At 45.7% G+C, this 21,385-nt stretch overlaps 2 protein-coding genes across 5 annotated transcripts in view; one reads left to right on the top strand and one right to left on the bottom strand.

Annotated features, from left to right (window-relative positions):
- Positions 1-13,911, top strand: part of insyn2a (inhibitory synaptic factor 2A) — a 32,291-nt gene extending 18,380 nt beyond the window's left edge. The window contains exon 4 of the mRNA XM_027017490.2: positions 11,339-13,911. Within this exon, the coding sequence (XP_026873291.2) occupies positions 11,339-11,522 (184 nt within the window). The 3' untranslated portion in view covers positions 11,523-13,911. The remainder of the gene's footprint in view (positions 1-11,338) is intronic.
- dock1 (dedicator of cytokinesis 1) overlaps positions 1-21,385 on the bottom strand; it is a 184,064-nt gene that overhangs the window by 96,661 nt on the left and 66,018 nt on the right. For all 4 annotated transcript variants that reach the window (XM_035533660.1, XM_035533661.1, XM_035533662.1 and 1 more), the window contains 2 exons: positions 19,397-19,524; positions 18,003-18,098 (listed from right to left, as the gene is read on the bottom strand). In XM_035533660.1, the coding sequence (XP_035389553.1) occupies positions 18,003-18,098; positions 19,397-19,524 (224 nt within the window). The remainder of the gene's footprint in view (positions 1-18,002; positions 18,099-19,396; positions 19,525-21,385) is intronic.

Below are 21,385 nucleotides of genomic sequence, written 5' to 3'. Positions count from 1 at the left end.
CATGCAAGCAGGTGCAGCAAACACTGTATTCAGAGTGTACAGAGAACCTCAGGGAACACATGAACATGAACACACACACACACACACACAGTCTGCCTGCTAAGGACTGTCCCTGCACAGCTGTGGCCACATACAATTAGGACTCCACCAAAAGCTCCCACTCACCTCAGCACAAATCCATGCATGCACATGCATGCACATGCACGCACATAGTGCAAGTAAACAATGCAGTCCTCGTCTTTTATAGCAGAGTCTGTGCTCCCATGGTGGCATTTCATTTATTACATGAATCCAGCTCATCCGATGCCCGTGCGTGCGCACATGTGTGGGAGCACACATGTGCGCACGCATCTATATGAGGTATGAGCTCCAGCTGACTGCCAGGCTGTGTGTTGCCAGTGCTGAGGTTCCAGAGCAGATGTCTGTGCTTGCGTTCACCCTCCTTCATCAACACTGACTAAATGAAGCATCAGCCTTTCTCATGAATCCTGATGCAACTGAATCACAGAGCACCACCCACCCACACATTACCACACAACACACCCATCCACACGTGACACACCCACACATCGTACCTCTAAACAGGATCGCATGAACACCAGTATGCGTTTGACGCATTTGATAATGGTCTCATTACCCTGTCTGCTTCATGTTCGAACCCAATGGGTATTTTCTTGTCATGTCATTTTATTTTATATCATGGTATTATCATAATTCAGTTAATTTATTTTAAATACAGCAAACATAAGGTGTGACTGTAGCACTCCTAAATGGGCAAATACTGGGCAAATTGTTTGAGGAAAAAATTTTAAAAGTTCGATTACATGCACCATTTGAAAACCAAAGGTTATCAATTTAAGACCACACAATATAATATCCTCATAATCTATGTATGTAAACTTGTGATGCTCAACATCGAAGATTTTCTGTTAAAATGGTTCCTTTACCTTTTTAACTTCTTGCTTAGTATTTACATCTCTGAAACAGAACTTCCAATGTGTGCCAAGCCACAGTAGCATGGAAAAAACCTCCAAACTAGGTGGTCGCATGCTATTCTCCAGGTTCCCACAGCCAGCCTGGGTTACCAGGTTACCGTGTGCTGTGCTACTCATTAACCAGGTAATCAAGGGCTTCAGATTGCCTGGCTGAGGTGTGTTAAGACCTGGAATAGACCAAAATCCCCGGGGACTGCGCCAGAAACCTCGGCTTTGAGCTCAGCAGCGTGATGATGCGGCAGAACCCGAGGTCACCGACACACCAAGAAAACTCGAAACACGTCTTTTAACCTTTAGTAGGAGACAGCAGCATTTGAATGTATTTCTCGATCCTCTACTTGTGCCGTTTTTCTTTTCCTATGCTGTATCCAAAGCATAAGTGCACTCCTTCCATGTGCCGATTGCTCCTGCCCCACGTTATCACACATACAGTCTCTATAGACACCTGCATGAAAAACAACACAGAAATGTAACAAATACACACGCACACAGGTGGTGGCTGCGTGCGCATACATACCTGAGAGCCCATAAGCACACAAAACACATGCTTGGGCAAACACACATGCGCCATTGTGTTTGCAAGGTGAGGGCTGTGTGAAGAATACCAAGGGCAGCTGTCCGATTGCTTTCCCCCCCCCCAAAAAAAATGCTTTCAGCTTCCTCAGCACTGAATAAAACATTTAAAGTTACTAAGGGATCATTGGTCCCCCTCAGGACTGCACTAACCACTAGCTTTTTTAGAATGCTAACAGGGACATGCCGGATTCTTCATAGGATAAAGGAGTGCGGTCCCAATCTGGATAGGGTCTCTGCTTCTCAGCGTACTGCACTTTAACCTGCCACCACAGCCGCTGGTCACGAGGCTCTTTTACTGCAGCATCGAACGTGCGTGCGCAGATATTAGCGGAGGCTTCATTTGACCAAGCACTGAACACTCTGTAATAATAGTCCACGTTAATTCAGAGGGGAGTTAGCTAAACAAACTTGGTGTACATATCGATTACAGTAACATTTCTGCGTACAAAAGAGGCAGTCAAACTGTACCGCTTTTCGAACGCACACAGCAAGGGTTGTTAATCTGATCTTAACTGAAGCAGACCGAGCGAAATGTGAAGGTGTTGGAGTCCGGCAGGACTTGGTAGAGATGTGGGCCACCAATTCAGTGCAGGGAAGCCAATCAAGGCATGAAGAGATGAGCGCGGGAGTGCGGAGAGCTTCGGGCAGAACACTGCAAACTGACTGCAGCAATCCTCCCTCAAATAGGTGAGGAGTACGGAATTTCAGTGACGAAGCCAGAATCAAATGTAGTCGCTCTGTGCAAATAGGAAGTGGATTAAACACTATCTAATTACACAGAGCTCTGTGAAAGCTCTCCTCATGAAAGCACATGGGTCCTGGGTGTGTGCAAACTGGAATTCCAGGCAATTTCGTCATGTGACTCATGCCCGTCACTCTGCAAACAAGTGCTGCGGAACAGAGGAAAGGCTAGCCTGGTAGCTTCTTACAGGCTCTGTGTGTGTGTGTGTGTGTGTGTGTGTGTGTGTGTGTGTGTGTGTGTGTGTGCCTGTGTGTGTGTGTGTGTGTCTGTGTGTCCCTGTGTGTGTGTGTGTGTGTGTGTGTGTGTGTGTGTGTGTGTGTGTCTGTGTGTGCCTGTGTGTGTATCTGTGTGTGTCTGTGTGTGTGTGTGTCTGTGTGTGTGTGTGTCTGTGTGTGTGTGTGTGTCTGTGTGTGTGTGTGTGTGTGTGTGTGTGTGTGTGTGTGTGTGTGTGTGTGTGTGCGCGCGAGAGAGAGAGAGAAAGAAGGGAAGGAGGGGTTAGATGCCTGTTATAACTGCAGTGGGTCAGACATCACCACCACCATGTGTGAGTCCACAGCAGTGTTACTCCTAGGGCTGTATAAACATCTCAGTCATGTTAACACCTCAATGAAGTGACAACTTACACTATCATACAGTGTAGGACACAGAGATCACTCTAACCTACTGTACTGGCTAGGAGGTATTCTATGAGTAGATGACAGAGCACTTTTTCTTAGTCACTCTATCAGACAGCGTCTGCTAAACGCCAAAAATGTAAATGTAAATCACTGTAACCATGGCTACTTTGGTCAGGCCCCTTGTCCTGGATGTGACACACATCAGAGAGAGGCTACCATGTCAAGCCCTGCCAGTTTCACTCTTCCTCTTGCTCTCTGCAGCTGTTATTACTCTGGAACCTCGTAACTTGCCCTCTCGCTTTCCACCACCACATCTCTCTCTCTCCAGCCGGAACGCTTCATGTGCTATGCTTCACATCAGGCCAGAAGAGTAGGGATATTAAAACGTAAATGAGGAGCACGATGAGGTGATGAGAGGAGGAAGAGAAGAGCAGCTCTCAATTCATTTCATCCTCCTCGAGGTTCAGCCTCCCTAATCTGGTGATTCATGGGAAACCTGCATAAGAAGGATGAACAGCTAAGACAGGGGGGGGGGGGGGTTTCTGCAAATACCGCAGTGATTTTTATCCAGTCTGCTCACCCTGAGCCACAGTACTTTTTCACTTCATGTGGATCTCTTACAATCTTAGAACGTCTTTCTCAGAAGAGTGCCTGTTAACCGTGAAGCTCAAACCCAGAGTGCTACAGGGGCCTGACTGTAACAATCTTAAACTCATATAGGCTGTTTGAATGAGGACAATTGAAACAATCGAATGGAATTCACAGAGAATCAGTAAGTAGCCATACTGATCCAGGAACAGCTTCCAGCCCTGGATTTAGTGATTACTGGCAGCAGAGTAGATCCAAAGTCCTTCTGGTGCAGGCTTTGTGAAAACAGCCCCAAGTGGAGTTTGCACAATGACAAAACAAAGTCTAGGCTCCTGCTCCAGATCCTTAGCCTCTGTACCTTGAAACATAAGCTGTAAGTAGTCAGTGTTTTTTTTTTTTATAGCTCTGACCTACAGGATTGGTTGTTGGGTCTGTTTCTGAGTCATCACATTCTCCATGGATGCCATGGACCCCAAGTTCTGTTAGTCATAATTGCAATCAGCGAATGTTGAATATGCACGCCCCCCTCATCAACTTGACGAGGAGATGGTCTGGACTCGTCTAACCCCCCCCCCCCACCCAAACCCGACCCCGCCTTCTTTAACGTAGCTGGCCCTAGGCTATACAAGCCTAATTCACTAATGTCACTCAGTCAACCAGCAAGGCGTGTTCATTTAATAAGGAGTGGTGAAGTATGATAACAGTTAGGTCAGTGCTCCTTGATGGCCTCCCACTTTTAGCATGCTTATATACAGACATAATATAGGATACAGTCTCGTGTTACTGGCACCATGCAGAGCTATCTACATTTAGACTGGTGGCCCAAGCAAGGTGGATGGATAAATCCAGCTAGCAAACCTGAGAGAGAGAGAGAACTAACAAGAACGAGAACACACCAACAAAAACAGAGAATAGTCCAGGAACACTCACAATAACTATTACTGACACACACATGCACGTAAGTTACACTAGACGGGTGAGAGAGACTAGATGCATTTCAGAACTGTGAAAACTGGAACCCCTGGAGCGGTGAGGCCGTACACAGACAGGAATGCGTGTGATTCCTCATGCTCACATTGATGGCTCTGCTTTTCACAGAACCATCTGGTTGCCATAGATACCAGAATAAAACTGGTGGATGTTGGGGTGTTGGAGAGTTTCTGGGTGCAAGTGTGTGCGTGTGTGTGTGTGTTCGTGGGGAGAGGAGTGCCTGCTGCTGAAAGATTTGTACTACACTGAGCTGACGTTCCCTTAAAATCAAATATACAAGCTATGGAAGCACCCTACACAGACAGCTGAGCAGAATAAAATGGTGTTGAATAGAATGACAAGCATGACATGCAGCTAAGACTCGGTCCACCCCCACTAGAGCGTGAGCCCTTGGGAGGCGGAGTCGAGGATAATGGATGTTTCATTTAAAGCCCCAGAAACTTTCCCTCACTCTGTCCCACAGGGAGATACAAGCATTCCTGTACACTGCCCCAGAGCCAACAGCACTGAGTGCTCACACCGCACTTCACCTGCTCCCTCACCATACTACACTCATTACAGGGTTAGAAACATCTGTCAGTGTGTGCATGGAGTAGATAGCCATGTGCAAGATGCCCTTAGGGTCCAAACATGATTCAGGATCACGTTTTTGCTTCAGTACCAGAGCACCCCCCCACCCCCCTAACCCCGAATTCTCTCTCAAACTGCCCAAGTTCAAATATGTATACACACGCACACACACACTCACACACACGGTGTGTTTATAGGTGTGTATGCGAGGCTCTGGGAGCATGATACCATTCTGCAGTAATACTGGCTTCTAGAAGCCAAGCCCAGCACATTTATTAAGGGGACCCCCTGGTTTTAGCTGCACCGGATAATACGGGTAATACACTGTGCGGAAAGGTAACCAGAGTATTAGTGTTGTTAAGATGTTAGAACTCGAGCAAAATTTAGTGCCAATGCGTTGATACGTTTATTAGGCCAGAGGGTGCAGGAGCCAACACACTGCCATGCTGAGTAGTGTGGTCAGCAGAGTCAAATACCTCTCAGTGTTACTGCAACCTGGGACCATTAGCCTGGGAGCAGCCTTAGCACAACAGCCCAGCAGTGTAAAAAGGCTTTAAAAGATCAGAGCTGTAACTGTATGCTTCACTTATAGCCAGCTCGACTTGTATGCGCAAGAGAGCAGAGCTTCATTACAGTTATCGATGATTTTACTCAGAAGACAGCCAACTGTATTTCATAATGGCAGGAGAGGTTTTGAATGAGTGTATTAAATATCAGAAGTTTACAACTTACAAGTGTGATGGTGGGGCAGCTCTACGTTTATCGCTGGGGCGCGAAAAGCTGAAAGCAACAGACTACAGGCCTGTAAGAGAGTGCGAGTGTGTGCGCGCGCGCGCACGCACATGCATGTGCCATTCATTTAAACGAAACTGTAACAATAATAAGCTTACAGGAGGAAAAGGCCAAGGAGGATCAAATCTCTCTGCTCCCCACTGGAAAACCACAGCCCCCACATGAAAGGCGAGCGTGCTAAGCCGCTCTCAGCTGCTTGGTGGCGGCGACGAGAGGGAATGTGCGGGGCCGCTAATTAGGGGCTCGGAAGCAACACGATGGATCGGAGCGCTTTTCTTTTCACGGTGGTAGTAGGGATGCGAGCCGGCCGACGGAACAGAAAGGTCTAGAAGAAACTGCGGAGGCACGCGAAAGAAACTCGGGCCTGAAGGAAACAGTGGGGAGAGGTGGAAGCTCCAGAGAGACCAACACAATCTGAGCCTTGTGTTGGGGTCTGGTTCTACGCTGTGACATGCTATTGAATTATTCACAGTCTTTGACCTGAGGCCTCATCCACGGTCTCCATTTTATTTGGCACGGGCTTGCAGCAAGTTTAGAAACTACGGTTACATTTCTTGCCGTACTGAATGAAATGGGCCATTGTCAAACCATAAAGCAGCGATTCCAAAAACTGGACAGCCGGAGACCCAGCGGCTAGGCTTGCTTTTGGTCCGGCTCCTCTACCGCATTTGGGAGGCTTAAGCCCCGTGTCACGCGGGGCTACAGTTGGAAAGAATGTGCAGTGCCTGAGGACCCCTGGACAGGAAGTGAGATCAAGCGCCTGCGTCGGCCTCGGTCTGCTGGGCCGGGCCGAGCGATTCCTAGCGTACAGTCCTCCCCTACAGCGGGGAAACACTGGGTTCAGTCATGCTCGGCGCCCACGTCCCCGTCGTACTGCAAACTCCAATCATTATGTTCAGCAGAGACGTGCCCACAGCAGGTGTACCTGCGTGTCGCTGCTCACCCACAGAGATGTTTTTGGCCTCTGGGGAATGGTCACAGAAGGGCTGGGATGAGCACGCGGGCCGGCCCCCTTCCGGCAGACCACCGGGCAGGATGGCATGGCAAGGCATGGGGTCCAAGCCGTGATTGTGTGATCTGATGCTTTTTTCGCTCCCAAGCGACCCTTACTGTACATAAGGATGAGCTGAGTTTGGTTCCTCTTTGTTCTGGCATACCAAGGGTCTTTAAAAAATAATAATAAATAAATAAAAATAAATACAAATAAACAAATAAATAAAACGCTTTGGGTAGTGGTAGCTCAGTGCTTAAGGTACTCCGCTTGTAATCGGAAGGTTGCCAGTTCAAGCCTTGAAAAAAGTGTCAGCTAAATGCCATAAATGTAATGTAAATGTAACTTGCTACAGTTGCCTCTTTTTCTGCTGTTTATTACAGAGTAGACACAATCTTGAGTAACAGTACAATGGAATCAGTTTACATTGTCCCTGACTCGTAACATAAAACCAAGTGTTGAGTAAAAGGCAAATCAGAACTTGAAGCTCCTCCATTGTTGCTGTTATGTGTTTGTTTACATTAGTGTTGTGTGGTAAATCGCATGATGACAACAGCCTCCAGTGCCCTGGCTAATATCACAGCTCTGTCATGCAGTGGACAACACAGTGCGCGACTAGATCCGAGTTCAGATTAGCAGCAGAACTTGGCCATAGCACAGAAGCCAGTGGAGAAATGCTGAAAATTCTCAGCTAAAGACTCAGTGTGTGACAGACAGACTGATCAGCGTTTGATACTGAAGGACAAACTCTTCCTGTCTGCAGCTGACAAATGCCCTAAAGGATTAAAGGTTCTTAGAACAAAGCAGCCGCTCAGAGATATTGAGATAAACAGCTATAATGAGGCCATCATCAATTACACTGCAGAATTCTATGAGCAGCTTAAAGCTCTGGCTTCTGACACCCCTGCCTTATCCAGATAATCAGTGATTGGCCTGCTCCTCTCTCTCTCTCTCTCTCTCTCTCTGACTGCCATAGTGAGTATAAGGCTGGATTGATAAGGGCATAATTACAAGGGTCTGCACTGTGATTAATTTGTTAATAGCAGCATTGCCTTTGGCCTGTGAGGAAAGACCCATCTCACTCATTCACTCTCACACACGGGCAAGTCCTTGAAGGAGCAGCGACAGTTTCTCCCTGACTTGCGTGCACATACATGTGCGCACAATTGGTGCATCCACCTGGTTCATCGGGCCAATCACTTTCTTCTGTATGTATCAGGTTACAGGGTTCACCAGTGTAAACATCAGAGATGAGGTTTTGTGCTTGGTGTATTTTGAACAGCATATCTGAAAACTCATCTTCCATAAAGCCATGTGGATGAATTTAAACTGCTCATGCATGCAACACAACACATTTCATTTTTCATCATCAGAAGCTCAAAAAGTCCAGTAAAACAAAAAAAGTCCAGTATTTTACGTTTGGCTAGAAGTCATAGGAGACCCATGTCTAAAATAAACCTACCCACTCCTGAGCTGCCACACTTAGAAAATATATTGAAGAGGGATTTTGGGTATACAGCATTAAAAGGCTTTGTGATGCCATTCACCTAAAGGTAGTGTCAGACAGTGCAGAATATCCCTCCCTCTGTGCTCTATAGGCCCTCTACACAGACACCTCTCACTGCTATATGGGCTAAGGCTCAGCTGAGAAGTTGACAAGACATTTTAGAAAGCCTTTTGCTACGAATAATGTTTATCTGTGGTAACGAGACAGTTTTATTGCTCCTACAGATGATATGCAATGGGTTATTTACTATTGTAAAGTTAGGAATGAAGACACGGCCAACATCTTCCATTGAGCCATAAGTGCAAGCTTGAGTAAAGGCAGCAGGAGGCGGATGCACAGGGCAGGCGTCTGCACTGATGCACAGCGCGGGGCAGGCGTCTGCACCGATGCACAGCGCGGGGCAGGCGTCTGCACCGATGCACAGCGCGGGGCAGGCGTCTGCACCGATGCACAGCGCGGGGCAGGCGTCTGCACCGATGCACAGCGCGGGGCAGGCGTCTGCACCGATGCACAGCGCGGGGCAGGCGTCTGCACCGATGCACAACGCGGGGCAGGCGTCTGCACCGATGCACAGCGCGGGGCAGGCGTCTGCACCGATGCACAGCGCGGGGCAGGCGTCTGCACCGATACACAGCGCGGGGCAGGCGTCTGCACCGATGCACAGCGCGGGGCAGGCGTCTGCAGCGATACACAGCGCGGGGCAGGCGTCTGCACCGATGCACAGCGCGGGGCAGGCGTCTGCACCGATACACAGCGCGGGGCAGGCGTCTGCACCGATGCACAGCGCGGGGCAGGCGTCTGCACCGATGCACAGCGCGGGGCAGGCGTCTGCACCGATGCACAGCGCGGGGCAGGCGTCTGCACCGATACACAGCGCGGGGCAGGCGTCTGCACCGATGCACAGCGCGGGGCAGGCGTCTGCACTGATACACAGCGCGGGGCAGGCGTCTGCACCGATGCACAGCGCGGGGCAGGCGTCTGCACTGATACACAGCGCGGGGCAGGCGTCTGCACCGATACACAGCGTGGGGCAGGCGTCTGCACCGATGCACAACACAGGTCTGATCAACATGGCTAAGGCACAACACCCATCACAGCATGTGCAGTCTCCTTCCTGGATCTTTATGATCCACACCAAAGCTCCAGAAGCTCTCAGAAAGTAACAGTAAAGGTGAAGTAGGGGTCGTCCGTTGATCCTCAGATGCATGAGCTATTTAAGGTGGCATGTCTCTCATGCCTCTTTCTGCAGATATAGTAGAAGAATCTCTGATTTCATTATTTTGATCCCACTTCAAAAAAAAGCAATTAATCTTTCAGAAGCACTCCTCCACCTCCCCTTGCCCCTCCAGGACCACCTGCCTGATGAAGAGAGCTCAGCCAAGGAGACCTGAGCCAAGCGCCACCTAGGGGCTGGATGAGTGTACACAGCAGCAATCTGGCCAAAGGCCCAGTCCCAAGATGCACCATACAAGAGACACAGCTCATCAAATGCCTAGTTGCATGAATATTATTACTCTGACACCAAGATCGCTACAACATCAGAAGGCCTACTCAGAAACAATCACAGAAATCACAACAGAGCTGCACCATTACTCAAATGATTCCGTTCACATTGTGTCAACAGTCAGGTCTTCCTAGACAAAGCTACTCGACACTCTCAAGACAAATAAAGAACCCAACCAATCACAGAGGTCTACTAAGCACATAGCTCTATTAACATGGCCAACCATGGTGCAGCTCGTTTAGGTCTGTTGTCTTAACTAATGCTATACCTCCTCCCCTGACAGTTGCAGGAATGCAGGTAACTAAATCTTGCACAGCAAGTATACCTGCAATACGAGCAGAAAAAGGTCAGATTTTAAGTAGATTTTTTTGTTTATAGATTTGGTGAATATGTTAATATACTCATTCGGTTGGACGCAGTGCATGACTATTTTTTTGTGGTACACAGTGTGAGGTAATTTTTGTACTAAATCTTGTGCATTTCACAAAATAAAAGAAGAAAAATGTCATTTTAAAATACTGTAAAAATGCAGAAAAGCTGTTATTTGAGAATGGGATTTTCATTTAATGCTATACTTAAAATGGCGTTGCTATAGGCCATCAATTTTCTACAATCTGGTAAAAGACCAAGTATGAATCTTCCTCCTGTTGTTTGTTAAGTGCTTTATGCTAAGCCTCCTCACTCAGCGAGGGAGAGGAAGGTGGGAGAGAGGGAGGAAGGTTGGGGGGGTGGGAGACAGCTGTGTCAGCTGTGCACCCCTACCGACATAATGACAACAGTTTACAGACCTCTGGGGTACACCTTAGCCAGTGTGCCATGTGCTGCAAGAAGTGAAATCTCATCAGGTTATAACTGTGTGTGTGTGTGTGTGTGTGTGTGTGTGTGTGTGTGTGTGTGTGTGTGTGTGTGTGTGTGTGTGTGTGTATATGTGTGTGTTTTCATGTGTATGTATAATTGAGGAAGGTGAAGTAATGAACATCCAGCCATCCAAGGAAGTCTGGTATGACTCATCAAAAGAATAATAAGAAAGAAAAAGACAAACAAATAATCATCTGTTCACACACACAGCTGCCCAGCAGGAAGTTTACAGATTGATCTGACAGAACTCATTATAACCAAATCACTCAATCACTCACACACACACACACACACACACACACACACGGCTTGAGTCACAATGAGGAGCCCTATTGTCTCTACTGAGGATTTAAGATAGCATGTGTTTCTGTTTCAATGTGCACATTTGTGGCACAAGAATTAGAACATTGCAACTATTAATCTTACTCTCACAGTCCAATACAACCCTCTTTCAAACAATACTTTAACCACTGAAGGTCGTCCTCAGGGTCCGAATGTCTAACGTGACAGGGCTCTCTCATGGAGTTAGAGGGATATGTGCAGAGAAACTCCTCAGTAATAGCCCTCTCTGTCTGTCTGTTTCTCTCTCACTCTCTCTCTCACTCTAGTGTGGAGCTGGACTTTAAGCAGCAGGAGGACAAGTTGCAGCCTCTGATGAAGAAGCTGTGCTCAGCAGAGGACACTCCCTTCACTTCACTGCCTTACCCCCAGGAGGCGTTCTCTTCAACACCCAAGCGCAAGTCCAAAGTCGAGGCTAAAAAGCATGCGCGCTGGAAACTCTGGTTCCTCTGAGAGCAGGAGCAGGACACGCCCCCTCAACCCCAACCACCCCCGTTCCTTCCTCTGATTTGCCCCGATTTCTACCCTTTGTCAACAGCTCGTCATCCTCTTTGGGATATTTTAAGAGTGAAATGAAAAAATAAAACGTTTTGGATCCTGGACATGCAACCTGACTGGAAAACACCAGAATGTGCTTTGAAATCTAAAATAGATTCTACTTGGGACTGTATTTCCCAATTCAGTGCAGAAAAAAGGGAATATTTTTGGACTAATTCCCGTAAATAGAGCGTAAAATCCCCCCATTTGCAGCTCAGCAAGGTGCGAAATGAGATTGGATTAACGTGGGTTAACCTCATGCATTTAAATATATATAAAATAAAATCTACACAGTAACAAATAATCATTATTTATTTAGCCACATGTAGAAAACATCTTTATTCAATGATGAGTTTATTCATAGGCTCAGAGCTGCTTATTTATTTGTTTGCTTACTTGCATTATAGATATATTGGACAGTGGACTAAAGACCACTAATTCTGTAGTCCACAAATTCCCTGAACTAAATATAGTAGTTCACAGATTCTCTGGAAAAAAGGCATCAGTCCACAGATTCCCTGGACTAAAAATAGTCCACAGGTTCCTTGGACAAAACGAGAGTAGTCCACAGATTCCCTGGACTAAAGACAGCAATTCACAGATTCCCTGGACAAAAGACAGCAATTCACAGATTCCCTGGACTAAAAATAGTCCACAGGTTCCTTGGACAAAACGAGAGTAGTCCACAGATTCCCTGGACTAAAGACAGCAATTCACAGATTCCCTGGACAAAAGACAGCAATCCACAGATTCCCTGGACTAAAGACAGCAATTCACATATTCCCTGGATTAAAGACAGCAGTCCAGTTTCCCTGAACTAAATACAGTAGTCCACAGATTCCCTGGACTAAAGACATTAGCCTATTCCTATTATTGCCATTCATGGATATCAACATGACCAGAGTCTTGCCATGAAGACAAAGCACAATAATACTTCAGACTGAATAAAGTCTACTGGAGATGACAAAGGGGAAACAGAGATTTAAATGGGCTTCTGGATAAAAGTGAAAGGATATTCTCAAACTATGGAGAACAAGGATAAAAAAAATTAAATAAAAAAACTTTCAGTTATGTATCAAATTTCTATATAAATCCAAGTTTCTGAAGTTCTACACATCTATTAACTTTGAGATACTAATTTAAAGGGGAAAAACTGAACATCACTTATTTTTCTATATTCGTAATATTAAGCATTAAATTCAGATTTTCTAATATACATTATATGAACTTATATCTTGCTTCAGTGTTACTGGATTAGTAAAATGTTGAAAAGATGGAGAAAAAAAACAAAAAAGAAACAGGACGATATTCCTGATGCATCAGGATTGTAGAAATTAAATTCTATTTCAAATCCAACTTTCTCCTTTTCACAACCCCACTGAGGAGGAATACAGCCATGTGCTCCACAGCATATAATGTCAGATGTTAACGCCAATGACTTTGCAGCCATCGTGTTTGAACGGTGCTCAGAGATACCTACAGAACACCTGTAAGGCGGCCTCTGCGCATACCCATGCGTCCTCAACAGGGCACACTGACCTCACACGTGATAAGGAAGCAGACACCCTGGCACTGGATGAGTCAGCCCAGCGGTGCAGCCAGGGGGCAGACACGCCTCCTCCCCCCTCCAAAATCACTGCTCTCAGCACACAGGCCTCGAAACCCTAATAGTCAACATCAGCATCTTATGTAATATCCTTAAGCTTTTTTTTGGTTGTTGCTGTTATTTTGGGAGTTTTTTTTTTTTCCTTAAAAAAAAACCAAAAAAAAAAAAACCAACAGTTGTGTGGAATCAAGCTTTCTAGGGAGCAGGACATCCAGTCAGGACTAGCAGCATCTGGGCCAGCAGCCCGTGGAGTAGAACGTGCACAAGAACGGCACCGGCGGAGCCAATTGCAGCCCGAGGCTTACAGGTTTCACGAGAGCAGACCCCAGCCATCTCCAAGCCGTGAACTCCTCAACTCCAAGGACAATTCTACTTAGGAGAGTGTCTGTCTGATCTCATGGCCTCTAAACCTCTCTCCGTTTCTGACGGCTAGAATAAAATACCTTATCCCACTTTCGCTCGCTTCTCTTGTATATCAAAGAATTTGATTCTTGAATAGTTCTACTGTAGCGTGGAGAGAGACTTAGATGTTATCTGTACCTTAAAGAAGTGCAATTGATTCACTATGTGCAATATTGTGCATTTTATACTGTTTTTAAAATCAAACAATTTAATATACAAAATAAAACCTGAAGGAAAGAAAACAGCTCTCTCATCTGAATACTTGACCATGTTCAAACACGAATAATGCATAATGGTGTTTGGTTGCATTTAAAAAATAATAAGAAAAATAAAAAGTGTTTTTTATTAAAGGATTTTTTTTACCTCGTCTGAACTGGGTACATGCACTGTATTTGAAAGTAAACGTTTGTAAATGCTTTTGAAAGCCGTCACAAACACCCGGCAGAGACAACTGAAAGTTCATTACGTGTGGGTGCCGTCTGGCTGCCATAAACAGCGTCATCCTTCAGAGGTTCCCTGGAAAGCTCATCTTTAACATACTAGAACGAGGAGATTCAGCAAAACTAAATACACTGGCACGAGTTTCATGCTCAAGTACATCATAAACACCCACAACATAATACATCATTCTCCGTGCAATAGAAACCTATCTGGGAGTGCAGGTTCTTATGCTAAAACAACGGACTGTCATTCACCTCAAGGAACCAATCACTCTCTACTCTCCCCTCCCACTGCAGACAACTTGCAGGTGTTTTTTTACATTCAAAAGGTGCACAGTGATTTAAAGTGGAGATTGCTAAATACAGAGGGAAAAGGGGCTGAGACAAATGAGGAGTGGCACAGAAGTGTGAATGAGACAGAAGACAGAGAAGGCGAGCTGTTCGAGAGCAGAGACCAAGAACGAACCTGGACCTGCAGCGCGATGTACATTAAACATGCAATGCATGTAAGTTGGGTGGGTTATTTCAGCTAGAGAACGCGTGGGTCACAAAAGTAACCCATGAAGTCCTTTGTTAGAACACCTATAATGAGGGGGGAACCATTCCTAGCTGCACTAGGAGAGGAAACGGTGCAATGCACACGTGCAGTCATGAGCCGCGATGTCAGTAGAGATGTGTTTCTATAGTGTGAAAAGCACTGGAGAAAAAGAGGTTAATACAGCCAAACTGTCATATCTGCAGGCAGGGCATAGAGTTTTTTCTTTTTGTGTGTGTGTGTGTGTGTGTGTACAATCTGAATTCTACACTCATACACAGCAGAATCTGGATGAGGCAACTTAATGCATAAATTTGAATCTCAGGTCTGATGGGCAAGTACACTGTAGAGAGGTGGTTTGCTGAGCAATGTTGCACAATGCACATGCACGTTGACACATACAGATGCAACATGCCTACACAAATATTTCAAAATTATGAACACATTAATGAAAAAAAGGAGTTGCACATACGGAAGAAAGCCCCCACATCCCCAGCTGCTCATTTGTGCAATGCGGCTCAGTACTAACTCAGGCACGGGGCCTTTAAAAATTCAAGCTGCTCTTATTGGCCGTTAAATAAAGATGGAACGCTTTAAACGCTTAAGGACATTAGGGCTGTTCTTTATGCCTTTGAACCACCGTGGCTGCAATTTCCACTTGGGGGGGGGGCAGATTTACTGCAAAGCCACAGAGCACAGTGGTCAGCAAAGGCGGGGGACGGCCGAACGGCTCTCTGTGGGAGCTGAAGAGGTGCGTTATGTGATCTTAGCATTAGGGTTTCAGTGGCTGGGATTTAGCGCGAGTCGTAAGGGTCGACTGTCTATACAGCTACTACTGGACCCACTAGCTGCTGCAGTGGGGAGGAAGAGAGGAAGGGAGGGAGATGTGAAGAAGAAAAGGAGAGACGAAAAGCAAACAGGGACTAAGATGAGAAGCAGTGCGGCGGCTAAGTGCTCACACTGCACCTCTGGGCTGGCTTTCCTCACCCTGCAGCCGCTCAAGGTGGATCCTATTAAGAGTCCAAACACCTGTTCATGCCGCCTTGGAAAGTGGGAAGGAAAAATAAAAATGTGAACGGAGTGGAAAGGGCCCTGGGACAGGCCAGTACCACGGCCTGACCTCTCTAGGCACAAGCAATGCTTTGCGAAAAGACAACACACAAGAGGCAGGTGTGACACCTGTGTTCTCCACATCAAATGCAACGGTTATGCTACGCGTAAACGGAATCCTCACGTCTGTTAGGACGAAGGCCCGTGCTCTGGGTATGCAGCGTGAGTGCGCCGTGATGGCAGAGGAAGGCCCCGAGTAGGACCGCTAGGACACGCCGAGGGCTCGCCATCAGAGGAGAGGTAAAGGGTAAAGCCCGCAAAGACCTGTGGCCAACGGCAGTGTATTAAGCAGCGTCTGAGAGAGGCAGATCTGGCTGAGTCAAGACAAGCACTGGAACACTCTGCACTTTTAAAGAATGACTTCCAGAAAGGACATTTCTAACTGCAAGATACAAACATGGAACGCAAACACAAACAGCTCTTATTCTGAAACCGCTGCAGCTCTGAAAACGCTGCACCAATATTCCAAACAACAGGGAAGTTCATCCTTCCACTATAAATAACTGTGTCCCTGAACAGCTCTCTGGAAACAAGCATGCATGCATGCATATATATATATATACACACACACACACACACACACACACACACACATATATATATTTATATATATATATACACACACACACACACACACACACACACACATATATATTTATATATATATATATACACACATATATATTTATATGTACACACACACATACATATATATATATATATACATACATATACACACACACACACACACACACACATATATATTTATATATATATATACACACACACACACACACACACACATATATATTTATATATATATATATATACACACATATATATTTATATGTACACACACACATATATATATATATATATATATATATATATATATATATATATATATATATATATATATACATATAAATAAAGAGAAAGAGAGAGAGAGGGAGCGCGATGTGCACTTTTCAAATGTGCTCAAATACTGTTGTTTCTGTAGACAAATCGTCATGGCAACTGCTACTACCCTGAATGAAGAGAATGGTACAATACCTTCTAGATGGTCTTTATGATACTTCATACACATTTAACAGAACCAAATATAAAGAAGTTTCAAGTTAACAATATTAGTGAAACTGGCATATTTAGCCATGACCCACACAAACCGCCACAAAAACAGTGTGATTTTGGACTAGAAAAGGTAATGACCTTCAAGGAAAGAGGTAATATCACTATAAAAGCAGTGGTGAGAGTTGATAGGTTAGAACAGTCAGGGGCTGGTAGAAGGGCACACAAGGACAGCCCCGAGCGGGGCCACGCACTCCCCGCAAACCACGGCAAAATATAAGCCCTCTCTAACAAGCCACCTGAGATCAAATAACAGTAAATGAGTATGCATGCACACACTCTCTCACACACACACACATACACACACAAAATGATCTTTATCACGCACAGAAGCAAACCAATAAGAAGAAACCCTGGTGACAAAAAGAAAGATCTATATCCACCTTTAAGAATAAATCTAAGCTCAAATCCGGCAAGCTCTGAGTGTTTCCAGTCCTTCAGAACGAAAAAAAAACCAAAACACATTTAGGTTAATTAAAGAGGCCAAGAACTGGACCTGTAATAAGGTGAAGCTGAATTGGTGTGGTCTAAATCCTCATCACACATATAAAGTGTGTGCGCATGTGCACACGTACACGCAAGTGTGTTTCAGAGAGAAAGAACCTGATGTAGCCAGGGAGTGACCGTGTGAGAGGGTGTGAGTGAGAGTGAGAGCATGAAAGGGAGAAAGGCAGAGCAATAGAAAGGAAAGATGGAGAATAAGAGTGCACTTCTGCAGTAAATGAAATGGCCAGTAATTTATATATGTCTGTTGCAAAGAGGGGTGCTAGAGTTTAGCCAGCATTAACCCGCTTCTCATGTGCTGCTCTATGGCAGTTTGTGTTTGAGAGTCTGTGCATGTACGCTCATGTACGCATGTGATTCTACTCCAAACTATGCAAAAAGCACAGTAACTAGGCTGTAACCCACTTATTAACACTTATTAACTGCATTATTAAATGCAGATGTGGAGGATGAAGTAATGCCTACAGGAAGTACTGCCCACCAGTGAAGCAGTGGCACCAGCATCCATCAGGCTGAACTGCATAGAAACATCCAGCTGTCAGGGGCCCGGGGGAGCCCAGCGAGGCATTGGCAGGGGCTTGTGGGAGCCAGCGAGGCACTGTCAGGGGCCCAGGGGGCCCAGCAAGGCAGTGTCAGGCTTAGTGCAGGAGCAGAAGAAAGCACAGGCTTACTATCAGGGAAGAGTCTCGACCCATTGAGATCACAGTCCGGTTCACAGTCCTCAGCAACTTCTCCATAATGATCTGAACATGCCACTGTGTAGGACCCTGGAAATCAACACACACACACACACACACACACACACACACACACAAACGCACGATTGAACAAGAGCTATTGGACATCACATAACAGGAAATTATATCTGTCATACAGTGCACCAAAAGCCCCATATTCACATGCACCAATAATCATGGTTTTTTGAAGGCAGACATTCTCAAAACATGATCTTCTGACTGCTATTTACATTTTAACCGACCAGGGACGTATAAAGCTATATTTCACAGCTGAAGAAATGTGCTAATCTGAACGCAATCCTTTTGGACTACACAGAAGCCTGAAAGGCCCATTAGCTTGATACTGCCTTTGCTCCAGGTTGGATCTTAGATTGTTTGTGTGTCTGCAGGGAAATCTAAAATGAGACTCCCAGCAGTAGGTGAATTATTAAATCTGCTATTCCTCAAACCTCCTTAAACTCTGAGCATCAGCCACCTCTCAAACTACAAAAAAATAAGGCCTACACGTCATTTATGACATTTGCCTTACGCAACACCCGCGTGTGCATGCACACCACACAACCCAGTTCAAAGATGCCTTCATCATTTAAAGCTCATGTCTCCAAGTCTGCAGTATACACATACAGCAGACATCACAATGATGCAGACCTGAGTAAACCATCGTAAAACACACAGACACACACACACAGACACACACACACACACACACACACACACACACACAGACACACACACACACACACACACACACAGACACACACACACACACACACACACACACAAACACAAACACAAACACACAAAGTTGAAGCAGAGAGGGCAAAAATGGGAGAAAGTAGAGAGAGAACATGGAGAAATACCCAGAGCAAGAAAAGAAGTGAACCTCAGCACAGTTCATAAAGTAGAACTGAATTATGGAGCAAGATGTCCATGAAATAATCATTTGTTTCTAATGTGCAGAGAGTGGAGTAAGATGGCCTCATTAAACAGAGACTGGCAAGAGCAGTGGGCAATACTGTGCCCCTGTATGGCAGAGAAACTGTGTGCGAGTACGAGCTTGAATAATATCTCTGGGGCCTCATTTCAACACACCGGCGCAGAGCAGGCTCACATACAACTTTGCATGCATGTGTGTGAGAGATAAATATGGATACAGTTTCATATCACTCTAGTCTCATATCTCAACTGTAAGTGTAAATGAATGAACAGTATTGTGGCTGCCATGTAGCCTGGCACGTGCAAATTGCTAAGGGTGTAAAGGTGTGCGCGTGTGTGCATGTGTGTATTTGCTAGTGCACGTGTGTGAGAGAGTGTGTGTCCATACTCACCACGTCGCTCCTGTACAGCACCTCCAGTATGTTGCTGAGCAGCTGGCAGCAGGCTTCAAGCTCTTCCTGTTGCTCCAGGTGGAACTTCAGCTGGTCAGTCATCAGTGGAAGCAGGACCTCTCTGCAGTCTGCACACAAAGCCACGCTCACGTCTGCTGCAGAAGGCACATGCTTTCACTGGCTATTTACATATCTCTTGGCCTTAGCGCACATACACACAGGCACAAGTCTCCACACACTATCCAACTAAGTTACTGGGTTTTTTTTTTTTTTTTCTTTTCTATAACAATAGTGAAAATAGCAATACCACACTTACAAAAACGCTCAGATGCTAATGGCCATTTAGTCAGCAATCAGGGTGACTCTCTCGAATGGTCACATTCACACATGAATCGGAGTTACCACATGACATTTATGTCCACTGCTGCAATCTCTACTGGCCTTGGAGCACATTTCATAGAAGGCTTCACCCAAGTACAAACCCAAACCATATTAATATTTATTGCAGGCACCGGGGACAGATCAGTCTGACATGCTCTTAACTCATCCGAGAGTTATGAACTCAGACACACGGGTGCATGCACACACCCCACTCACACTGCGCACGCACGCACACACAGAGACGCACCGCCACACCTCACACACCCACCACACACTTCCTGCCCCCCTGCTACAGACAAATTGCAAAGCACATTGCAACTGGCAAGCCCTATTGGCACGAGGCATGCCACTACCTTATGCAGTCACTGTTTAGTATTCTCCATTTATAATATACACCCACACAGGGAAAAATCAAACATATGGAAAAAGATCCGTCTGCGGCAAAGAAACACCATATTTCATTTAACCTGCAGATTCTCATCAGCTAGTGATCTCTCAGATGGTGCCTGGAAGGCAAATGCATGCTGCCTGCCAATCAAAGAGAGAAGGATGAGAGATAGCAGGAAATGGGATGGGCATGTGTGTCAATCAAGCAAAAAACTGAAAGACAAGGTAGTATACAAAAAAATGAATAAATAAAATGGTCCTGCAATATGGTGTGGAAACAATTTGTCAATAGGGAAACAAATAAGCCCAGTCCACACTGTAAATAAGCCCAGTCCAAATGAATCTCATCACTCTAAATAAGCCCAGTCCACACTGTATCTAAGCCTAGTCCACGCCATCTTAAATGAGCCAAGTCCACACTGTATCTAAGCCCAGTCCACACCATCTTAAATGAGCCCAGTCCACACTGTATCTAAGCCCAGTCCACACTGTATCTAAGCCCAGTCCACACTGTATCTAAGCCTAGTCCACACTGTATCTAAGCCTAGTCCACGCCATCTTAAATGAGCCCAGTCCACACTGTATCTAAGCCCAGTTCACACCGTATCTAAGCCCAGTCCACACCGTATCTAAGCCCAGTCCACACTGTATCTAAGCCCAGTCCACACTGTAAACAAGCCCAGTCCAAATGAATCTCATCACTCTAAATGAGCCCAGTCCACACTGTTAATAAACCCAGTCCACACTGTTAATAAACCCAGTCCACACTGTTAATAAACCCAGTCCACACTGTTAATAAACCCAGTCCACACTGTTAATAAACCCAGTCCAAATGAAACTCACTGTCCGAGAAAGAGAGAGAGAGAGAGAGAGAGAGAGAGAGAGAGAGAGAGAGAGAGATACAGAGATACACAGAGGGAGATGTGGGAGAGAAAGAGGTGGAGAGAGAGGGAGGAAAGAGAGGGAGATGAGGCAGAGGGAAAAAGCGAGAGAGAGAGAGAGAGAGAGAGAGAGAGAGAGGCAAACAGAGACAGATTTATTACACAGCAGGAGAAGGCATGGAGGCATCGCTCGCTTTTCCATCCCTGGGCAAAGTACAGGACCCATACAGAGCCATTAAGGCCAATGTTCACAGCTGGACATCCACACTGAAGCTCTCGTCACTCTCACTGTGTCTATTGAAAATCTCAAGGAACGTATGGCAAGAGCAATAGCTTCACG

Source organism: Electrophorus electricus, chromosome 14 (genome assembly GCF_013358815.1).
Source record: "Electrophorus electricus isolate fEleEle1 chromosome 14, fEleEle1.pri, whole genome shotgun sequence".
In the NCBI taxonomy this organism is placed as follows: domain Eukaryota; kingdom Metazoa; phylum Chordata; class Actinopteri; order Gymnotiformes; family Gymnotidae; genus Electrophorus; species Electrophorus electricus.
This window is presented reverse-complemented; position numbering and strand designations above follow the sequence as displayed.